The 24049-nt window shown below is 39.6% G+C and overlaps 1 protein-coding gene across 1 annotated transcript in view; it reads left to right on the forward strand.

Annotated features, from left to right (window-relative positions):
* Positions 1-24049, forward strand: part of LOC131685554 (diacylglycerol lipase-alpha) — a 112899-nt gene that overhangs the window by 63479 nt on the left and 25371 nt on the right. The window contains 7 exon segments of the mRNA XM_058969365.1: positions 9043-9149; positions 9216-9820; positions 9974-10072; positions 10136-10345; positions 10409-10827; positions 10888-11262; positions 12470-12493. Of these exon segments, the coding sequence (XP_058825348.1) occupies positions 9043-9149; positions 9216-9820; positions 9974-10072; positions 10136-10345; positions 10409-10827; positions 10888-11262; positions 12470-12493 (1839 nt within the window).

Genomic DNA, 24049 nt, shown 5'->3' on the forward strand with positions numbered 1-24049 from the left:
TTACGTTGACGACTCAAAATAAAATTTTGATATATCTTCGTTATTTTCAATATCATTGAAAACTGATAAAACTTAACAATTTAGACTGTCTTCGACTACATTTTCCACGTAATTGGACTATTGTAAAAATTCTAGAAAAATTGTTCTAGCACTGCGATGGAAGTAAAAACTTGAGCAGCTTCAAACATTTGGATGGTACCACCTATCTTTATGAAAAAGGATTTTCGTGTTTGTTGACCCACTATTTCCAGGGAAAGATAGTTTTGCACCCCTATAGACACAAGAAAAAAGTTGGGCACGAAAGGCTTAAAAATTCCTATTATCGACTATTGGAATGAGTTTCGGTTTCTTTTAGTCAATGTACATTTTTCAAATTATTTTGCTGAGAACTCACAAAACCAAATCCTCTGCCTCGTAAACCACACCAGCTAAAGTTTTTGAGTCCCATTAGTTCGGCTGAAGTTCTTTTCTATTCAACGTCACCCGTCTCGCCCTGTCACCATTCAGATGCTTTGAAGTGCGTTTGACTGTACAGAACACAGTATGTTCCATAAAAAATGCGAAAGAATTTTTCGTCACTGGTACAAAGTACAGTCATGAATCGGCTGGTTGGTCACTGTTTAACTGGACTGCTTTTTAGTTGAACCTCCGCTAGTTGGACCATTATCCAAATAAAAAGCATCTGAATGTTAAAATCTTGTGTCAAAATCACTTTGACAATCAAAGTGACAATAATTAGAGAATAGATGCATTTACACTACTAACATCTGCTTTGGAGAGTTTTTGACGTCTGTCAGTCGGGGTCCAACCAGCGAATTAAATTCGTTAGTTGTACAGAGACTGTGACTCAACCCAATTACTTGTTTTCTTATCAAGTAGGTTCGTTCAGCATGTCTATATATCATTATTCGGTTTCTGGATTATTTCACTATAATTATTTCGCCAAGTGTCCCGTTTCTCCAAAGATCGTTTTGTCAAGTTGTTTTCAAAAGCCCTTACCCATATTCCGCTTACTGTATCATCAATCTTCCCCCCATTCAGAAGCTATGCTTGGTGCTGTTCAAAGATGTCACTAAGTATCAAAAACACTGGAATTTGATGGATTTAAATCTGAATAGGTACCTGGGTATTCTGTCAGACACATATCAGTTGAAGTATTATAAATATATCTTTGGACTACATAAAACACTTTGCATATTCAGATACGAATGCGGTGTAGATAAAAACTCCTCTATAATGATATTGCTGTAAATTTGTCGAGTAATTAACGTATTTAGTGGTACGAAAACTATCTAATTAAGTGCGAGTCTAGGCATTGCCTTGTATTAACTATTTAGTGCTTGCCCCTCGGGATTCCATTTCTCCGTAGTTCAGCTGTGTGTGCTGCTAGATCGTGTAGACGAACTTCAATTTTATCGTCGTTCATATACACCGGGGTCTTGGATACTTGGAAAATCTTCAAATACTCATAAAAACCGATCCTGGCTTGCTAGAGCTGAACGGAAAACGTTATTTTTAATCACTTTCGTTCTAGTTTTCGAAAAACAATATGCAGTCACAGCACACTTAAGTTATTGTGTAATGCATTCAGTCCATTTGAATCAATGAACATCATGCTTTTGCTCCAATCACTGCTTTTTTTAGTAAAACAATTTTTTGATCCTCGAAAAGAACACATAACAAAATTTCTAAGATTGATTCAATCGACATTTTGTTTGACCCAACTCAAAAATCCAGTTTAATTCTATAAATTCCTTGGTTCAAAATATAAGAACGTTCGCGATTAAAACAAGGAATATTTTGTAGAATCAAACATGGACAAATATTTTGCGTGTAAACTTCTAAACGTTATCAGTATACAGATACGCACGTGATGTAGTTGTAGAAAGGACACTTCTGTCAGGTTAAGCTCCATTTTCACCATTGGTAACTGTTCCATGTCGTACACTGTTAGTCTAATATGAATTTATTTAAACTTCCGACAGTCGCGCTAGTGCACTGAGTTCACGCTGCTCTGAAAATCTAGCGAAATCGTCTTAGGGCACCAGCGGCTGCTCGTTCAGTGGGCCATATGCACGACTTCCGGAGGGTTAAAGTCAATCGTATTTTCTCTTAGTTGGTGCACTTTATTTTTGTGGATCATTCATTTGACTCACAGTAGACTGTAACGGGACTTTGTTCGTGAAGGTCCGGAGCGTTTGTATGTTAACGTATTTGATCGTGTGGCGTTTTTTGTCGCGCATGTTAACGTATATGTAACATCGCGTGTATACATCGTTTGTAAAGCCGTACGATCATTTACATATTCGCGTAGATTTTCGAATGTGTGTTTGTCGTCATACTGATATTAAATTTTGAGTTTACTGCTGATGTGCCGGAAGAAAGTGAGGTTCGCTAGAGTCTCCAGCTATGGTGGCTTGAGACTTGTTTTTAGCGTATGAGTTTTTTTTGTGGGAATGCACCAACTGAACCGAGGATGGATGATAGCGATTGCTTGTTCGTGTTCGCGATCAGGTTTGTATTATCGCGAAGGACACGAACGTTTGCATGTTAACGGGTTCAATCACGTGAACGTTTCCATATCGCGTGTGCTAGCGTGTATGTTACTTCACATGTATAAATTAATTTTTATAGTCATACTTGCATATTCGCGTTGGCCGTGATCCTAATGTACAATTTTTATTTATAATTTTTGGGTGTATCAATTGAAATTATGTACCGAGACTGCTAAAACCGAGGGTTGGGGCCGCCGGGTGCGCGCTGTTCATGATGGAAATTGGCGTTTGTATGATCGCGTTTGGGACCACGCTTATAAATTCGTAGATGTTAAAACATGGACCCTATAACCGGGGGGTTCACATGTTTGCATAGGAAATGTCACAGACGAGTTCAAAAATGCAGTCTCAAAACTGTTACCGACATCAAAACTCCCAGAATTGCACTCCCAACGAGACTCAAAAAAATCAAGGCCTGCACTTAGAAACCCAAGTCTCATCTTGACCAAAAAACCGTCAAAGCTCTAAAAAGTTGACCAAAAAAATCCCCTAAGAAATGATACCGGATCCCAATGTCCCACGCATCTCAAAGCCATAAAAAATGCGAGTTCGACCCCCGAAACCACTACGAGTGAAATCTCTCGAACACCTATAAGTGAAATCTCTCGAAACTCAATCCCGATTTTTGACAATTTTGTTCACGTGTGTTGGGAAATTCTTCAAAACTATATTGATTTGAGTGCATTGTTGGAATGGCTTCCTAAACACTACTAATAATTTTCGGCGATATATTTTCTGAGTTTTAGAGAAACAAACGTCATTTCTACTGAGATTTCGGTAAAAACTTTGTTAGCTGAAATAAAAGTAAAAGCGGTAAAAGATACAAAAAAGCTGGTATTCGATAGAACGAAATTCAGTGTGTTTGGTTGTTGAGTAATTGCTGAACTGAATTGAGTGTGTATATACATATATGTTTACAGTAAACGGTATGTTACGTAACAGCGGGTAGCCTATAACAAAATTTCAATAGCCTACCGCTCGCCAGCATCTTCTTAAACCCGCTTAGCAGTCGTTTCGTTTACTGGGTGAATTTTTATATTTATGTCTGTCCGGCAGACCCCAAATAACAGGGCGGCCTAGGTGCTTCTACCAATGCTTTCGGATTTTCGTACACAAACAAAAAGGAAAACATTAACATTAAATTTTACCCTTTTGTTCTACAATCAATTCTCTCCGACTGCAGTTTTGCACGCAGCTCGTCAATCTGTTGTTACTGCTACAATGGCCTTCTTAGGTTCCGTTGACTACTTATTTGCTTTGTTGGAGCCTCTCTAACGACGTTCATGATAAATCATCGGACTCTGCTCTCCGCAAAGAATCCTGGAAAAATCGCAGTATTCTTCTCAGGGGGAGTTGCTGTCCACCCTGATTCACTCTCCTTGGTTGTTAGCGGGAGAGGAGAGCATGGGTCGTTAGGATTATTTTCCTCAACGAGAACGTAATTGTTGCCCCTGGATTTTTTGCGGATAGCCGGGGAAGCGAATGCTCTCCATTACCATCACGACCGGCACTAGCGGGTGAATTTTTCTTTCGCTCGACACAAATGCGCAATTACACGGATTGAATTTGTCTTCGAGAAAATTGTTTTACCGGTGGTCTCACATTGACTAATTTTCGGTGGTTTCCTCCCTCAAGGTGTAAACAAACCGTCCCGTTGTCCACTACCGTCACCACCACCGATAGCGAACTCAGTACTCTTTATGGCAGCAGAAGGAGGATTGTTGCCTAAGCCCTAAAACGTTAATTAACAAACAACTTATACATATTTAGACCCACGGCTTACATATACTAGGCTAGCTCGTTAGAGTGTAAACATTTGACGAGCGCGCGTCATAGAAATCGTCGGCGATAACAATTATATGAAATTCATGTATTCGACAAAGATCTTTCATTAGGGCTTAAATCGCAAACGTAAACAAACTGCGTTTTCGCTATTATGACATTATGCGACAAAAATACTACAAGATTGAGGTGAAAATTAGTTAAAATGGTTTTTGGTTCGATTTATAATTAAAGAAAACAAAACGGCGAAACACGCATTTTCTTCGAGATTTCGACTTAGGCCCTTCTTCTCATGTGGAATATAAAGGCTAAACTTACACTTTTTGACAGAACCGGGCGTACGGTTATTATTCACAAAATTATTCTTTAAACGGCGGTTCTATTATATAAATGATAAGCAATATCTACTATGATCATGTCTACTCGATAGTTGTTGCACATAAACATTCGAATATTTCGATATTTTCATGTAATTCGAAGAACAGATGCACGCGCCCTTTTATTTACATTGGGTTTCTATACGCCCATTTGCTGAGCCCTATTAAAAAGTATACTGTCAAGCTCGCCCATTTACCCAGCCCTACCCAGCAAGACAGTCAGTTTAGCCCATTTACCGCGCCCTTCTGAAAATTATATATACAGTTTAGCCCTTCCGCAAATGGTGGTTGCTGAAGGGCGAAATCACGACTGGGATGCAAATTGGGTGTAAGCATTTTTTTAGTTTGTACCCACTAAAAGCACATAGGAATTAAATTCTTTGTTATATTGTCATAAGGTTTAACCAAAGATGCTTCCGGAAAAACATGGTCATAAAGTAATTTATACCTACAATAAAAACTACATTTAGAAAAGCATCGCCGAATATTGAAACTGAATTTTCTCCATTCGAGTACATTGCGACTTAGGCCCTAATGAAAGATCTGTGTCGTATTATTTGCTGCTAACGAATGATCAGCAATTGATAAATCACAAAGAAACTAAGCCGATGTCCAAAAACTTTGCTGGGAACAGGAAATCACGGTGGGATATGTTTTCCATGTCATGCAGCCAAATTCCCAATTTTCGCTAATAATCACATAGATTCACTGATTATTCACTGTGTCTAGTGTAATTATGACGTAATTTACGTCAAGAAACCGTTGCACATTATTTTTTCCACCGTAAGAGCTTAAATATTGTCATTTAACAACTTTCGAGAAATCCGTTTGTTTATTTCAACGATTTCTCTGACGTCACCAAAAACTGTCAATTCGGAGTAGCAAGCCTCGTTTCTGTGAGCCGTGATTTAGACCTACAAAATCGATCACTAACAAAAATACAAACAAACCATACGAAGGATCAAGGAACAGTATTGTCTATCTCGAGTTAATCTATCATTTCGTCGAATTCTTGCTATATGGGATACACACGAGTGCGATCGAAACATAAACAAACGTTTGAAAACGTTTTCTCAGTTGTACTTAATTCATTGGAGTCAAAACTGTTCATATTAGCGATTTTACATATTCTACAATGTTTGTGTGTGTAAAAAGCGCCATCTTTTGGCAACATTGTTGTTTTAAAAAATTGATCATAGTAGGCTATAAAAAATGTAACTTTTGAACCAAAAGAGATATCGCTTGGCCGTCTTCGACTAAGTTGTAGAGGAGAGTATTTTCATAAATTTTACAGAAGACATGTTGTCTCTGTCACTCACAGTTATTGAGTTATAAGATATTTCCTATGATGAAGTCCTACAATTCTTATTTTTACTTATAACTTTTTTGTTTCTAATTTTTCGCGTTAACAATGTTCGAAGGTATTTTTTATCATTACAAAACACACAACTTTTTAGAAGAAACAAAATAGCTGTGAATGCTATGTAAAGACTTATGGCTGATTTTGATTTTATTTTAACCTGTTTTTAAACCCCTGTAGCTTGCCTATCGGCAAAAACTGTAATTGCACTATCAATTATTCTAAGAGGACTGGGTTTCGTCTACAAAACGAAGGCAAAACCGTTTGTCCATAATCACCCGTTCAGAAGTTATACCCTGTTGAAAGCTGTACGTCTGGACCTCTTGAAGTCACGCGTATGGCTCACTAAACGAGTAGGCGCTGGTGTTCAAAGACGCTTTCGTTTGTTTTTCTGTGTGGCGCGCACTCTGTGTACTAGCGCGTCTGCTGGAAGGTTAACATCGATATTGCATGATGTTCTAACGGGTGATGTACTTTTCCACTAATCGGATGAATTTTAGTTTCTGGATATTGAAGAAGAGGTAAAAGATACACTTTTCCATATAATCGCTGTATTAAACGGCTTAATATTTTTAAATATTTCATACCGTGGCAATTTTGTGCATCTTCTATATCCTAAAGCTATCATTCATACGGTAACCCGGACGGACATGAAATTGTACATTACCCGTTAGAACATCATGCAATATCGATGTTAACCTTCCAGCAGACGCAGCTAGTACACAGTGTGCGCCACACAGAAAAACAAGCGAAAGCGTCCTTGAACACCAGCGCCTACTCGTTTAGTGAGCCATACGCGCGACTTCAAGAGGTCCAGACGTACAGCTTTCAACAGGGTATAACTTCTGAACGGGTGATTATGGACAAACGGTTTTGCCTTCGTTTTGTAGACGAAACCCAGTCCTCTTAGAATAATTGATAGTGCAATTACAGTTTTTGCCGATAGGCAAGCTACAGGGGTTCAAAAACAGGTTAAAATTAAATCAAAATCAGCCATAAGTCTTTACACAGCATTCACAGCTATTTTGTTTCTTCTAAAAAGTTGTGTGTTTTGTAATGATAAAAAATACCTTCGAACATTGTTAACGCGAAAAATCAGAAACAAAAAAGTTATAACTAAAAATAAGAATTGTAGGACTTTATCATAGAAAATATCTTATAACTCAATAACTGTGAGTGACAGAGACAACATGTCTTCTGCAAAATTTATGAAAATACTCTCCTCTACAACTTAGTCGAAGACGGCCAAGCGATATCTCTTTTGGTTCAAAAGTTAAATTTTTTATAGCCTACTATGATTAATTTTTTAAAACAACAATGTTGCCAAAAGATGGCGCATTTTACACACACAAACATTGTAGAATATGTAAAAACGCTAATATGAATAGTTTTGACTCCAATGAATTAAGTACCTCTAAACGCTGTTTTGAGCCACTGTGGGGTGGTGGCGCATGGCTGAAAAGTCGCAATGTGGATTTAAGAAAAGATTCGCAATACTGAGTATTATGCTGTCATAGCATTGCACTCTACAGAGAGAGTAATCAAGAATAGGTAGTTTTCACCCAGTGCTAAATTGTTACCCTGACGGGTTACACAACCCAGTAAAAGAAATGGCGCCTAGGCAGAACAAAATAGATGCTGGCAAACGGTAGACTATTGAAACTTTGTTCTATGCTACCTGCCGTTCACTGTAAAATAGTGCGGGAGGACATTCGATGCGACTTTTCGTTTATTTTCACATGAGTGCACTAACTATCGCAAGCTCACTGAGTCTTCCACGTAACGCGAAAAACGCTTAAACAATGCGGTGTTCCGTTACCATTAAGTCTCAGGTGCTAATTCCCATTGCAGTTTTAACGAAATATCATTCCTTCCATAGAGTCGTAGCTTTTCACGAAGGCAACACGCATTGCCTATTTGTACAGGCATTCATTCAGGAACTATTTTTACCGGATTATTCGGCATTCTGACGACATGCCCATCGCATTAGGACTTGTAGTTTTGAATACAAAGAATTCAAATACAAGGAACTAATAAATTCGCATTTTCTTGGGACATGCTGTAGATGCTTCCAACCGAGTTGGATAGTACTTTCATAGTCATCATCCTGCGAACCGTATACGCTATCGTTGCCTTGGTTAACGATGCTCTGATTCATATAGCTGTATCATATAGTGTTCCTATCGTACTAGTTTAGATAACAAGACGACAGGAACTGAGAAGACCAAGTCATTGTTTTTATTCGGCTCTTTATAGCGCTACTTTCATCGTTCATCGTTCTGTTCAGATTTCGTCGTCAGTAATGGGCACAACGATGACGAACGAAGTAATAGCTCCAGCAAGCCTCATCATCTCTCCCCGCACGATACAACCGGCACGGCGCGGCGGGAGGTAAGTGATTTTCCGGACGTGCTTCGATGAATCCTGGGAATCGATTTCCGTGGGAATTTGCCGTAGGACAAAAGCATCTTTCGCAGAAGGGTAGCGCAAGTTGATAAAAACGGGAAAGCGGTTCCTACTGTCGCGTCGCTGGGACTATGATAATGACGGTCGGGAAAGAAAATGGAGCCCGAATGTAGCAAAGACACGGTTTGCATGATACTTTTAATGTCATCTAAACTATATACTTACAGCAATATGTAATTGGATTGTTGAAAGAATCTGGATGGCTATAAATTCAAATAAAAGCGCGAAAGAAATTCATTGCAACTAAGTAGTATATATTGAACGTAGGTGGTAGGCTATGTCGTTAATAAACAAAATGAATAACTAAGGGCCCAAAGAATTTCCCATTTACAAAACAAAAATAATGGATGCTGTTCCGAATCCTTACCGAATATAGTGATGGTATTAAGGTTGCTCAGTCTTGAGCACAGAATTTTTTGGTTTTACCTTGAATAGTTGGCAGTCAATCATTACATCATTTTTACCGACCATTAAATTCAATTTTTTTCTCCACATATTTCAGGCTAACAGTTCTTGCTGTGGTGACCGGCGTCTTCCAGTACGACAGGTCAGTTCGATGCATAGAGCTCTTATGGTACTTCCAGATCGGCTACCTAGGAATTATGGGACGTAAGTATTTGGTCTTATTGACATTCCATAAAATACCAAAATAACTTTCTTCCATCTTTGTATTAGTATGTGCCCTGCTGGAACTCGTCATCTGCATCGTCTCGATGCGGGGTAGCATCCTGGATACGGGACCCCGCGTAATCATGCCGTACCTGCTCTACATTCGTATTTTAGTCATGCTGCTGGATCTGACATGGCTAATTCTGGGCATAATCTGGATGAAGGACCACTACTTGCACTGTCCCATCCAGGAACCGAAGGAGACGATGCTGGCGGTGATTATCTGTAATCTGCTGGTAATTTTCAGCATGTTCACCACCATCTGGTGCACCTTCGATCCGGCTGGTCGGTCGTGGGTCAAAATGAAAAAGTACCAGCGATCGATGCGGGAATCGGAATCCCGCTTTAACTACAAACGAAGCGGCAGCCGGAGTCGTAACTGGCGCCAGCGGAAGGTAATACGAGCCTATCAGGACAGCTGGGACCATCGGTGTCGGCTGTTGTTCTGCTGCATGGGCAACAGCGATCGCAGCCGGAACTCGTTCACCGACATCGCTCGGTTGTTGAGTGATTTCTTCCGCGATCTGGACGTGGTACCGTCGGATGTGGTGGCGGGATTGGTGCTGTTGAGAAAGTTCCAGAAACTGGAACGGGAAGCCATCGTTAGGCAGGTGAGTGGGAGGGGCAATCGGGTGTTACATTTGAACTGAAGCCCAGACCTAAATCATTCAGAATCCCGAATCAAATTAGGGATAGTTTGATCAGACAGCTCAGAATCCTATTATTATCGGGAAGTCTAACAATTTTGAATTTCAATTTTACAGCGTAAAAACGACACCTACGAGTTCCTATCGGGGGTACCGATTACCGCCAATACTCAGTTCCTGGCTTTGAATGACTCCAAAGACTACGACCACTTTCAGGTTAGTTTATTCTGGCACGTTACGTAATCAACCATTATCCAACTAAAGCGTACCATTTCGCAGACTGTGATTCGCTACATGTACTTCGCTCAGGGCGCCTACGGCTGGCCTATGTTCCTAATGACCCACTCGCAAACCGGAGTCTGTCAGTTGGGTTCCGAACTGTCTTGCTGTCTGTCGTGTTGCCGGCGGAAATCCGGCGTCGACGTGGTTGAGGACAATTGCTGTTTCTGCAACTATGCCGCTCTGAAGAAGATGCTGCAAGTAGGAGAAGTGAGTATTTTATTGTCAAACAAGTGGCTGTCATGTGATTTAAGGTTATTCTGTTTCCTCCAGGTCGAAGTAATCTACGCAACATATCATGTAGACATTGGCGAAACGCCATTTTTTGTAGCGGTGGACTACACCTACGGCAAGGTGGTGGTCAGCATTCGGGGGACACTAAGCATGAAGGATGTGCTCACGGATCTAAATGCCGAAGGTGAGTGTTTACCGCTGACACCACCGCGGGAGGATTGGTTGGGTCACAAGGGAATGGTGCAGGCGGCGATCTACATTAAAAACAAATTGGAAGAAGAGAATCTCATTCAGCGGGCACTTGCTCACAACCCGACCCGGGGGACACAGGACTTTGGGCTGGTTCTGGTAGGACACTCGCTCGGAGCCGGTACCGCGGCCATTCTGGCGATTCTGATGAAACAGCAATACGATGACTTGCATTGTTACAGCTATTCGCCACCAGGGGGATTGTTGAGGTACGCATGTCCGTCTAGCCATCTTTGATAACGATATCAAATAAATCATTTAATTTCTAGCATGCCGGCGGTAGAATACAGTAAAACCTTCATAACGTCGGTGGTGGTCGGTAAGGACGTAGTCCCCCGAATCGGTCTTCACCAAATGGAAGCATTACGGGCGGACCTGATCAACGCCATACAGCGGAGTGTAGATCCGAAGTGGAAAACGATAGCCTGCTCAGTTATTTGCTGCTGCTGTGGTCCGGAGCCTACTTCGGTGACGGAAATGTCCAATAAAGTGGAAAATGTCCAGCGTTATGAGCAGGATCGAAACAGTGCCCGCCAAAGCACAGTACATCCGAACGACAACTCAATTGCTCTCACGCTACATCATCCTCTCTATCCACCTGGACGGATAATCCACATCGTTCGGCATCATCCTAGCCAGGCAGAGTAAGTAGATACCAATTGCCAAGTTGATTAATTGTACTTTCATACGATGATATCGCTTGTGCTTTTTTTCTACTCCAAAGCACTCCCCAATGTTCATTCGGGCAAACGCTAGCATGATCTCGACACACCGCCTCGCTGACACACATAATTTCGAAATAGCATTTCCTGCGCAATCTAGCACTCTGTTCCGTTTTAGAATTGAAACATTTCCGTCGCTTCTCGTAAACAGTCTGCCAACAGGTTCTAGTATGCTGTACAGTTGGTCCACTTTCACACAAAAGTGACAATATTGACGTATAGCAGATAGATGGCGAACCCTCGCACATATCCATTTCTTGATGCATTTTTCTTCCTTCCTTTTGAAAGTTTAATGATGATGATGATGATTCTATAGAAAATCAACAGCGCCAGTAGCAATAACAAAAAAAATATGCTACATTTATCATTCGATGTCGGTCTTCCGTATCGAGAAGCACTTTTCACGCAAACTCGCACAATTTCTTATTTTGCTTGAAATTGAGATAAATTTCAATTGCTCCCTTGGGGTCTTCCTTTGTTTTGCAGCCCGGCGGGCGATTTAGTGTTCGCTACGACCAAAACGGTCGAAACGATTCTCAATAATTTATGTTTCCCACTTGTTTATTGCTTCACGTATATTTGCTGATTGTCAGATGTCGCACGAATCCTTTTCGTTAAATGGTAAAAACACAATATGTTTCATGGTAACTAGATCAACGTTAAAAAAAACTTTGGCGTCCTCCTTATACTAATGCTGTCTGCAGTTACTGCTCTCTCCAAAATTGATTTATGGCAGGTATTACCGTGGTTTACTATCAGCTGCTAGCCTCTGATCCGTAAAACCATCTATCATTCGTCAGGTAAAATTCCGCCAACTGTCATGCTGTGGCATCCTTTCAAACCTACCTCGCCCATTTCCTCCCTGCTCGCTATCCGACTTGTGATCAATGAGCCGTGGGAGGTTTCATCCCAAAATAAACGGATACAGTGTACCCCCTCCCCTGAACTTAACACACTGAAACTGAGCTATTTCGCTCATACCACAGCAAACGTCCGGCCCTCGTCATGGCCTACTTTTGCGATTTTTTTTTCATGCGGTGCTGTTTTTAATTTTTATTTTCTGTGTACACATGTTTTTTTCCTGTTTTCGTCTCTTTTTCCGCTCAATTATCGACTCGGGCCCGGGCAGACACAAGTACGAGAAAGGTTGGAGGTACGCTAGAGCAAATAATGTCGTCCAATGTAATACACTGTAACCCCAAAATAGATAATCCTCTTTTAGATCAGCCCAAATAGCGCCCCTACCTACCTGTTCACTCTTTTTAGTATCCCCAAACCTAGACCTCTGAACTGAAAATTAAGTGACAGATGAGAGATGTTTAGCTAGTGATTAGCCGGTGATACTTCGTCATGTGCCAGACGTACCGTGTCATATGGATTGACCTTTTCGTTTCGAGTGACATGTTCTGTGTTAAGACGAGTCAACCGGCGTTAAGCACTTATTTATCCTTATGGCGGAAGATGTCTTTCGTGACTTGTTCTCAAGCATTTCTTGCAAACATATCACGTTCCATATACAGAACTGAAACCACGTGTTTCCGTCTCGCACGATAGCCAACGAGAATGGAAATTTTAAATGAGAAAAACCATGACTAAAACACTACCAACCAAGATCATACCAATGTCATCCAAACTCCGGTTTCTGTTTTTTTTTTTCAATATCTCTTCGCCTCAGTTTATATATTCGACCATTGACCTAATCCAATACAAAAAATGCAAGTCGCAACATAGAGACTAAAAGGGCGTAACTGCAGTTTGTGAAGAAAAAAAACGTAAACGAACGCTGGTCTGGTCAGTAGCCTTTGAGCGCACATTACAAATGCAAATTAATTCCTAGTAATTCCGTCAGACCAATTTAACAATGTAATTAACCAAGCGACCGTTACGCCCTTTTGCAATTCCGTACATCCAGAAGTGAGAAAACCGTTCAGCTCGAATCAGTGTAAATAGCGAAAATTAGTTTTGCCCCTTCTGATTCGCTTGGTTAGAACTTGTTTCCCTTCTTTCTATCTATTTATCTATCTATCTGTATCTCTTATGCACTATGCTTGATGTTGTTATTGAGTGGGTGGCGGGTTGTTCGTGGGCGTAGTAGCTTGAACTATAGTTGATTTGATAGCATTATTATGAGTTTCACGTAGTGACTTAATTGCCCTCGTGCCCTGTTGCTGGTCTGGTTTTTTATTCTGATTGTGTAATTTTTTCTGCTTAGATTGTATGTGCTGTCTTTATTTTAGTTTTTTGTACATTATGTGCTCTCAAAAAGGTTATATGACTTAGTGAATCAGTGACGAGAAAACGAACGACCTTAAGGTGATACATAGTTACAATTGGTTAAACAAATTGAAATGTACACAATTTAATACGATGGACCAAGAGGAAGACGTACAGGAAAAAGGAAAGAAAAAATGCATATTAGTTATGGAATTTGCCCTTCGAATTCGTCTCATCAGAATCCAACACTAACTTAGTGACAGTACAAAATTGACGCTAGCTTCAAAAACGGAGACACTAACTGTGCTCCAACGTAAACCGTGATGTCCCGCAAGAAAATGAGTTCATTTTTTAGCTGATGAGAACTAGTGGAATTGAAACATTTGGGTAAAAATAAATGTTTCTCCGCTAAGGAGAAAATTGTTTCCAACCACATTTGTACGCTAAGAGCAAAAAACCTATAACTAGATTGGTTACGGAATTTGCGCTTCGGCTTCGTCTCATCAGAATCTGACACTAACTTAATGACAGGACTAAGCTAGCGCCGCATTGACGAGGAGAAATATAACATAGTGCAAAATACATATGTATGAAAATAGTTTTTCAAATTTTAAGCGCATTTAGTGGGAATTGGTCATTTGGTATAAAGGCGTTTAGGATGACATTTGGAATAACGGTTATTTTACACAATGGTGTCATTTGGCATTACTGATATTTGGGCTCATTATTTATAATTCCGGTTTAACGGTCATTTGGCACAGTTTTTTATTGTGCGAAAAGTGACATAACGGACAAATATAGGCATATTTTCATTATTGGCGAGAATGTTGAGCCGTACTACCGCTAAGGGTCTGTTTTTATGTTCAAGAAATGTTATTAGTCATACGCGCGTTTCTTCGGGTAAATGCGTCTTTGTGTGCATTATTTGGTGCCATGATTTTGTGTTGACAATAATGTATATAGTTCGAGGGAAGTTGTAAAATATGCAGTTGTAAGTGGCTGACGAAAAGCCCAATGTTTGAGCATAACGGGAAAAAGAGTGGATAGCAGCGTTAATTGTGCTTACTACTGCACGTTACCTGTCACCTTGTTTACCAATAGTACCACACTTAGAAAAAATGAAAATTACATTTGATGTAAACAACATTGCGACGTATTTTGCTGTCAAAGAATGGAATTTCACATGTTTTGACATGTGAAATAATATATTGCGTCTCTTTTGATGTAGAACTCGGTTGAATGGAGATGGAGAATTGTGAACAAAGCGTATTTTCACATGTTCTTGAATGTAAATTCAAGTGAATTGTGACGCTCCTTTTATGTGCATCTTGCGAAACGTAAATATTTTTAATTGTAACTAAACTTGTCGCAAACCCAAACTAATTCATTATTCTTTAAGAATTTGTGTTACTAGCGTATTGGAATAAATAAATATGTATTGTTACCTTATATGGCTAGACCACATCGCTGCAAGTTGCGTACTACCAACTAAGTTCCTATTTTTGAATAATCTAGGAAGTGGATCACAGTTTTGCTTGCCAGAGGCAACCGACCCGCCGTCGAAAGCGTCACCCGGCCTTGATCTAGGTTATGTGCCAAAAATTCTAACTAGTTTCATTGAGTTTTGTCATATAAAATCATATAAAGAAAGGTTATGTAATCACTCTGAAAATTGGTGGCTGCGTTTTAAAATGTGCGCTCTACTTTGACAAGTTATTCGTCCAGTGCCAGGCTTGACAATTCGTCAGTAATGACAATTTTGACAAGCCACAAGTTTCACAACTCTCACCTACCTTTCTCATTGGTGTTCTCAATTCAAACGTTAGGGGAACATGGGGAGACTTGACCAGGTTTTCAGCTAAAGCTACAGTGCCGTTCCAATCTTATCTGTCCCATGTTCAAAATCATCCAGTCGAGAAAAATGCGATACAAGTTTAAAAATTATTCTTCTGTTTAAGACAAAACTATACTACCAGCTGTACGTTTTTCATTTTATTTCAATAAGTATGACCTATTTCTGATGACTCATCGTGAAATTCACTTATTTTCATCATGAAATTCCTTTTTTTAACGTTGTTATTCGTTGTTAGACAATTATGCTTGGAAAATTGATCTAAAACCAGCAAATCAAAGCATGCTTTTTTAGGAACCTAATGTCATAGCCAAAAATAGAATTCTTGAGCGTTTTTTCAAAACGTCATATCTGCAATGAGTTACTCTCTTTGTTTACTTTCTCTTCTGTTAATAATTCGGTCACTTTAACATTTATCCTTCAGCTCTTTGCATAATATGCTAGTTAAAACCACCGTCTTTCGATCTGTACTGTAAAATAAGTGAAAAGTGTTATAGTGACGCCGTAAAAATCGAAAGAGAAAGTATAAACAGAGAGTAACTCATTGCAGATATGACGTTTTGAAAAAACGCTCAAGAATTCTGCGCTTGGTCAAGTCTCCCCATGTTCCCCTAAACGTCAAATTTAAAATTTGTTAGTTTGTTTTCAATCAACATTTTCGTTGCTATCAATTTATTCGCGTATCTATTTATAATCTGATCAATAAATTTATGAGCATATTCTCAGCTATTTGAAAGCTATGTGTCGAGAGAATTAAGAAAGCCGAGATCTCATCTCATCACATACAATACAGTAATACATCAATGAAGCTCGGTTTAAAAAGACCTGGAAAACCGTGCAATCTTCTAATAATACAGTACCTTAGCAATGTTTGTTAAAGATCTGCGCGAATTGCGATCAAAATTTGTAGCAAAATTTTCCAATTTGAAAAAATAGTTCTGATGATTAGCTTTCCTCAGTATGGCGATCGCCCGATTAAATTATAAGACCGAATGGTCATCGTATTGTGCGCTGGTAGTGGACCGGTTTTTGAAGGCCATTTTACGTATGGTTTAGAGTATAATATGTTCTGAACGTTCTTTTGAAATCGAATGCCATTGTTAACTGGGACTACAATCGGCTGAATCCATTGTGCCGACCCAAACCGAACTAGACTTTTTCTTCAAGGGAGAAAATGAAAAATCATAATTTGACGTTCAATGTTTGAGTTATGAACTGAAATGAATGCCTACCGCGATGTGAAAATTGAGACTGAAGGAACGGCTTGTCAAAAATGACACGACTGATGATATGTCGAAATTGACACTGGACGGACGTCTTGTCAAAGTGGGGTGCGCTTTTGGGATTGCAGCCGCGAAAGAAAAGCTGAATACCATTTGATTCAGTTCGTCGAGATCGGAAAATGTGTGTGTATATGTGTGTGTCATTTAAACTCACACAATTTTCTCAGAGATGGTTGATCGAATTTGCACAAACTTAGTTTCAAATTAACGGTATTAAGCTCCCATAAGCTGATCAGACTTCCGGTCTAGGAGTTACGGGTTGAAGAGTGCGGTCACACAGCAAATTCCCATATAAACTGGCACCAAATGATGCAATACATATTAAAATGGATGCAACGTTATTTGGCTTCGCGAGTCACTGATGACCAATCAAAGTAGCTTTGACCACACCTACGACGGTTCGTGATGCCCCCGACAAACTCGTTATCTTCTTAAGCTGTCACACATATTTCCCAGCGAATTCTTTACCGATTTTTACAGACTTGATTTCAAGTGAAAATGCAATACTCTTCTTGACTGCTACTGAATTTTTTTCAGTTCTGACTTTTGGTTCCGGAGTTACACGTTGGTTATTGCGGTTATATATAGGAATTTACCATATAAACCGGTACAATTTTAATACCTCAGTGGTTCTTTGAATATTGTCCGTGCTTTTCCAAAGGAGACGCGACAATTATTTTTCGTCGCAGTAAGATTGGTAGTGCTATTCGGAGCTTGATTCGTCGCAATGTATTTCTTATGGGATGAAAGACACTTTTAAAAAAGGTGATGCAATTTTAAAGCAATTAAATTATTCATTTGAACAACTTAATCAACGAACTATTTTGAATCTTGAATAAGGAAGAAACGTGGACAACCGTACCAACCGTTTCAGTTTAAAGGGATTTTGATAAATCGTTGGGAGTGGCTTAGCTAAAAATGTTAATGTCACTCCTTTGGTCCTAGGATGGGACAGAGGTATTTAGACCTGTTCTGGCTAATACGTTTAGGTCATAGCGCCTTTATTCGCTCTCTGAAATAAAGCAAAAGATCGGAACGAGCTCACCAATAAATGCAGGGTCCAACATAATCTATCTTCAATGTAGCTTCCATGGTGTGTATTAGCCACTCTTTTCTTCATCGGTTCTGGTAACTACTACTGTGATAAGATATTTCGTCCGGGGACACTTTAGAAAAAGAGCCACCGGTGCTGATAGATTTGCTGGATTCGACTGGAGCTTATGTGGTTCGGCTTCATTTGTTGATGGTTGATGATATAGAAGGTACGACGTTTTCGAAATGCTGCTATAGCTGTTGTGAGCCAAATTTCTTGCGGAAAGTCACCCGCAGCACCTGGTTTATTGGTAGTCTTGAGTTGGCCCCAGAAGTCCAGACATGGAACCACATTGGTGAGCAGGAAGTCCAGGGTCTATTCCACTTGTCACACTGCTACAATTATAGTATTTGTCTTGAAAAATATTGGAGGAGCGGTTGAAAAAATGCTAAGCTGAAAAAACACGTCTGTTTACACCCGCCTACTCAGTTGTCATAAAAAAGGTGATGCAATTTTGTGTAAAAATCTTATTGTATATAAAACATACGGAAAACCTGAAACTTTAGAAGCACAGTTTTACTGACAAATTGAGTCAAAGGAAATAATAAGCACACATTAAACTTGGGTAATACATATTTTCCGACGTTTTCAGCACTTATTATCAAATATATTGTTCAGGCATATTCCAATGCGAAAGTCCCAGCGGTTCTTCGGCGATGACTGAACAATTACTAAGCTAGTCTCAATGAAAGGTATAATATGCAGTTGGGTGTTGCACCCCACCGAAACGCCCTTTCCCCAACACTCCTACCCCGCTCCATCACATCCCGCCCCATTCAGACCACCATCACACCAGCATTCCCTTGATCCACCCCGACTACAAAAATAAGTTAGATAGTTTCCGATGCAACCTCTCCCTCACACTAGTGACCCTTCAGCAATATGGTATTAAAATTTGGAGTATGCATAACATGCTTTTATAACGAAAAACTACAAGGGGCAGCCCTATGGGGTTGCACGAACTGTAGACGTAGGACTATACTACTTAATGTAAAATATTTATTTTCTTAGTACTTAGTGTGTGGGAAAAAAACATCCGGACCGGTGAAGAAAAATCAAATTTTAGACAATATAATCATATCTCATGTGTAGAACAAGCTTTCTAGTTGCTCTCAAACAGATCCTAAAAGTTCAAACACCCATGGATAACCCCAAGTTTGTAGATGTGTTTCGATGTCACAGGATTGTAAAATGTTAACCATTACGTCATGAAAATTCAATTCTTCCGTGACAATTTTTTTTGCCTGCAAAATGACCTGTGTGTATGCAAAGCTCATGATTTGTTGGGATATTAGCATTGATCGGAAAATGCTTTCCAACGCTGCGCATTGCCTACATACAGGACATTTTGCAGGTCACCAGAAGCTGTTCATTTTAACACCGCCAGATGTTCATTTTACCCACTCGCTATAAACATGTCTCATTTTTGGACATGTTTAGAAATCAAGAATTATGTTTGAAAAAATGTGTTCATGACGAAGTATTTTTACCAGATATGTACAAAACATGTCTAACAAGAAACATAAGGTGATTGTAATATCTCATTCACTTATTAGTTAGAAAATAATGACTTTGCTTAACGTGTTCATTTTACCGCCAGTTCCCCTACCTACCAACACATTGACGCCAAACATTGAACCCAAGCATACAATGCAAAATGAGTCAACGCTGATGATGATGGGTAGAACGAAAGAGACAACTAGTACCACCACTATTAGCGCATTTCACCAAAATTCTACGCGGCCTTTCCCGATTGAAAGGAACGGCCACGCTTAGCCCATCTGTCATAATATCGTGATTTTGCATAGCGAAGGTCTGAATGATAACACATAATTTTGTTCCAAAAAACAGCCCTGCGTTATGCAACACTTTGTGCAGGTTGATTATATCAGTTGTAAGTGGGGCCAAATTCACCAAGTTCCGTAAAATTCCTTTTAAATTACTGAATTGATAAAATTGCTTAGATGAGCTAAACTGATTAATCAAATCCTGTTTTAAAAACTGTCCTTGCGTTTAAACCAAAATGGGAAGCTTATTACTACCACTACATTACTTAATTTCAAGCGCAAATAGCAAATACATGTGCTAGTTAAACCAAAAATTTACTGGCAACATTACAGCGGCATTTAGGAAGCAGTTGGAGCGGTCGCCTGTTGGACGACACAGGGCAGCGTCCCTCCACAGCCAGTGTAACGGACTTCCAGCTCAGCTACACTGGTTGTAAAAAACAGAGCGCAGTGATCTGCTTCGCCAGCCGTTCAACAGGGAACTGAGCGAGCGTGTCTGGCCAAGTCCGTTCTTTAAATAGTCGATGATGACGTCATTCATAGAAGCGTTGCGCGCTAGGTATACCAATCCGTCGTACAGGGCTTGGGAAGCGCTATCTTCTGTGTGTTAATGCGCGATATTTTGACAAGGTTGTATATTATTTAATTTTTTAATGCTATGATATCAAAAATCTTTGGGTTTATCTATTGGAATCTATTCTTAGAAGTATTTCGGGGCGATTTGTGCAAAAAATTTGAAAATTTATCGTGAGATGGCTTCGTTACATACCATTTTTGTAGAATTTGCAGAGTGCACCCCCATATCGAAAACAAAGACGTAGTCCTACGTCAAAAACGCTAACTACTCCGAAATGTTGAAACATTTCATTTTAAATGGAGAAAATTTTTAAATATAGTTCCGCTACAGAATTGTTTCGATTATTATTCGTATTTGGCTGCTGGCTCGCCCCGAACAGAGGGTACAATATCGAGAAGTAAATATTTGTAAGCTGTACACGGCTGGTGCATGAATCATTTTGTGTCGTTACGTGCTACTAGCAGAGGCCATCATTTCATTTCCGATTTAATTCAATTTTAAATAATCTGACCGAAGCTTGTGATTGGTTCTCGCTAATTGCATGCAACGAGCTGCAAATCTTGAACAGAAAGAATTGTTGTCAGTCGGTTTCAGAAAGTCCACTTGTCAGATGTCTGCAGACTGCATGTCAACACTGGGAGAGAAGGTAATTATTAGGATTCTGCATCTTGCAAACTAATTTTTTGGAGGAGACGTACCACTGCGACCAGTATTTAGATCTATTAAGGCTTGCAAACTTGCTTTCAAACAAAAAGTTTTTAGCCGAAAAAAACAAGCGGTCGTTTTCGTTTTCCCGTAAGCCAATCAGAGCTCCTGCTTTGGGACATGCCAGTTGCTTTAGGCGTCATGTATGTCGTCTGACTGTATATAGTATCTAACTAGTGCTAATTTGGCTACTAGTTCAGATACATCGTTTAACTTGGCCCTAAATTGATGCTGACGTTACTGACGAGATGAATTCGAAACACAAACACCCAACTTGAAATAAAGCGTTGTAATTTTATGCAGTGTTGCACATTTCTCTGTAATGGACGGAACTCCTAAAATACACAGATTCTAGTGGAACCTATATATTTTCATCGGGATCGAATGTTGTTGGTCAATCTTGGTGGAATTACTCTAAGAAAATAAAATTCTCACTGAGTGAAAAACACACCAAAACCATGCGGTGCAGTCTTAAACTAGCAGCTCATAACCAAAAATAGTTACTAAATTTAATTTGCCTAATGATTTATTCCTAACATTAACCGTCTTTACACACATAATATATGATTAACTTGACAATTGTATGTGTTCGCTCCACTGTCTTGATTAACTAGAATTCATCAAAGAATTCATATACTTACGTTGTACAAAAATGTATCATACAAGTTGATAGCCATAATCCTTGCTTGGATACGGTTATCTTTTGAAGTAGAATACTTCTAACGTTTTAATATGGGGTCCCGTTTCAAAAATTTCAGTTGAGAAATTTTCCCAGGTTTGAAATGCGAATATCTTCCGTTCTACTGGACGAAATCGCAATATTTTGCACTATCTGATCGGAAATTTGTGCACGTATTTCGTATTAAATTTCGGAATTACTGCTACTACCATAAATAAACCAAAACAAGGATTTTCATAAAATCCTTCGAAAACAGCGAAGAAAATGCGCAATTTGCCAGCATATCCCACGCAGAGTCGTCAAAAAGGAGCATGTAAGCGTTTCAGTACATACGGGAATGTTATATATACAGGTCACGCAAGCTTGTTTTGTATCAGTGGGTGCTCGCTTACCACACGAGCAACATGCTCGTCCGGACGGTACAATGAGCGGTATCATGTTTGCGTTCCCGTACCAAGCGTCATCGCAAGGTTCTTCGTGATAAAATCTAGGGAATCACCAAATCCGCAATTTGGCGTCTGGCTCGTCGTGGTGGTGTAAAATGCATCTCCGATTTAATCTACGAATGCTGATGGTGTACAGGAAAATGTCACCCGAGATGTTGTGACCTACACTGAACACGCCAAGCGCAAAACCGCAATGAATGTCGTCTATACTCTGAAACGGCAGGGACGCACTTTGTATGGATTTGGAAGTTGAAAAGGTAGAACTCACTTGTATCATTATAAAAAAGGCCCTTTTCAGGGCCACCAAAATCATTTCAAAGAATAAGTTTGCATTTTCTGTTTCATGGACTGTTTCTCCCTGGAGAGCAATTTGATTTAAACCCTAAATTATGATTTATTTCAGTACGCAAATTGCAAATATGGTCAGAAAGAAACTGGAGTGAAGTGGAAAACATTTTTACTAGGCGCATTCAAAAAAGGTTTCAATTATCAAACATTTTACCAAAGTGCCGTATTACATTACTCTCTTTACCCTGAGTGTTCGATAATCTCCGTATTGGAAACACAATTTCAATTTTGTTCTTTATCAAAAATATGTGGTCGACCAACGAAAGGGTGGAGCTACGAAGAACACATATTGAGGACAACACAAAAAAGGACGAGCTTACATTGTGCTGTAGTCAAGTATAAAAACTGAGCATGCTGTTGCTCACGCTCAGTTCGTTTCCAGCATCAGCATGCAGCAGTTCGTTTGCAGCATCTCCCGCAAAATTCAAACCGCCGTCCGTTTGCTGCTGTTAGAAGAGTTGGCCAAGCACGCCGTCTTCGATGGCACCAAAACTGTTACCATATACACCAGCTCCAAGTAAATTTCGAACACTGCCCAAACAAAAGGTCCTTTTCAGGGCCATCAATTTATCGACAAAGAATGAAATTGAAGTTTTGTTATTACAAGCATCGGAAAGTGGCTTGTCAAGAGCGTTGTATGGTAAGTGACCAACTTGTGAACGATACCGTCGCTTTCAAGTAGAATGGCACAAAATCAAAAGTTATTTGTGATTTAATGATTCAATTTACAAAAATCGAACGTTTTCTAACCTGCTCTGCTGTTGTATTGAATGAAAACCTTCGATTTTTGCGCTGATTGGAAATAGTTGTGACTAATTCTGTAGAATGTACAATTACTAAAAATAACGGATTTTGTGAAAGCAGTGGTTGGTCCGTACAATTCGATTCCAAGCAAGCCAGACTAGTTTTCGTTGGAAGGTCCACCTCTGACAATAAGTAAACTATTTTATTTTGAATTCAACTACAACTTCCTTGAAAACAGCACAGCTAAAAAACTTTTGGGAAAAACGCGCAAACCTAAATTTTCCACTATAATGGAAGCTGCCTGTGCCCCGCCGCACAGCATCATCAAGATTGATAGTAATTCAAGCCGGGTGGAAAGAGGTTGTAAGGCAATGGAAAACGAAAATTTCATTTATATCTTACTAGAATATAATTGGCTGGTCCTGAAAAGAACTTGTTGGTTTGTGGTTTATTTTGGGTCACAATTTAGGCCTGCTCGATTGCTGATAGCTGTGAATTTCTCGCAGGGCGACAGTTTCTGTTCAGTAGTGATGAGGCTTCCTAACGCCAACCGTGACTGGGGCACTTTTACACGGCCTTCGTTGCTTACTGCTTGCGGGGAGGCTTTCCTCCGGTGGACTTACGAGCGGTATGTTTGGTACGGGCCATTTATCAACAATGAATCGAATTGAAATTTTGTTATTACAAGCATCCGAAAGTAGCTTGCCAAGAGCGTTCGATGGCAAGTGAGCTACTTGTGAACAATATCGTCGATTTCACGTAGAATGACACAAAATAAAAAGTTATCATTTGTGTGTTTGTTTACAGTTTCGTGTTTACTAGGCGCATTCAAAAAAGGTTTCAATTATCAAACATTTTACCAAGGTGCCGTATTACATTACTCTCTTTACCCTGAGTGTTCGATAACCTCCGTATTGGAAACACAATTTCAATTTTGTTCTTTATCAAAAATATGTGGTCGACCAACGAAGGGGTGGAGCT

Source organism: Topomyia yanbarensis, chromosome 1 (genome assembly GCF_030247195.1).
Source record: "Topomyia yanbarensis strain Yona2022 chromosome 1, ASM3024719v1, whole genome shotgun sequence".
In the NCBI taxonomy this organism is placed as follows: Eukaryota; Metazoa; Arthropoda; class Insecta; order Diptera; family Culicidae; genus Topomyia; species Topomyia yanbarensis.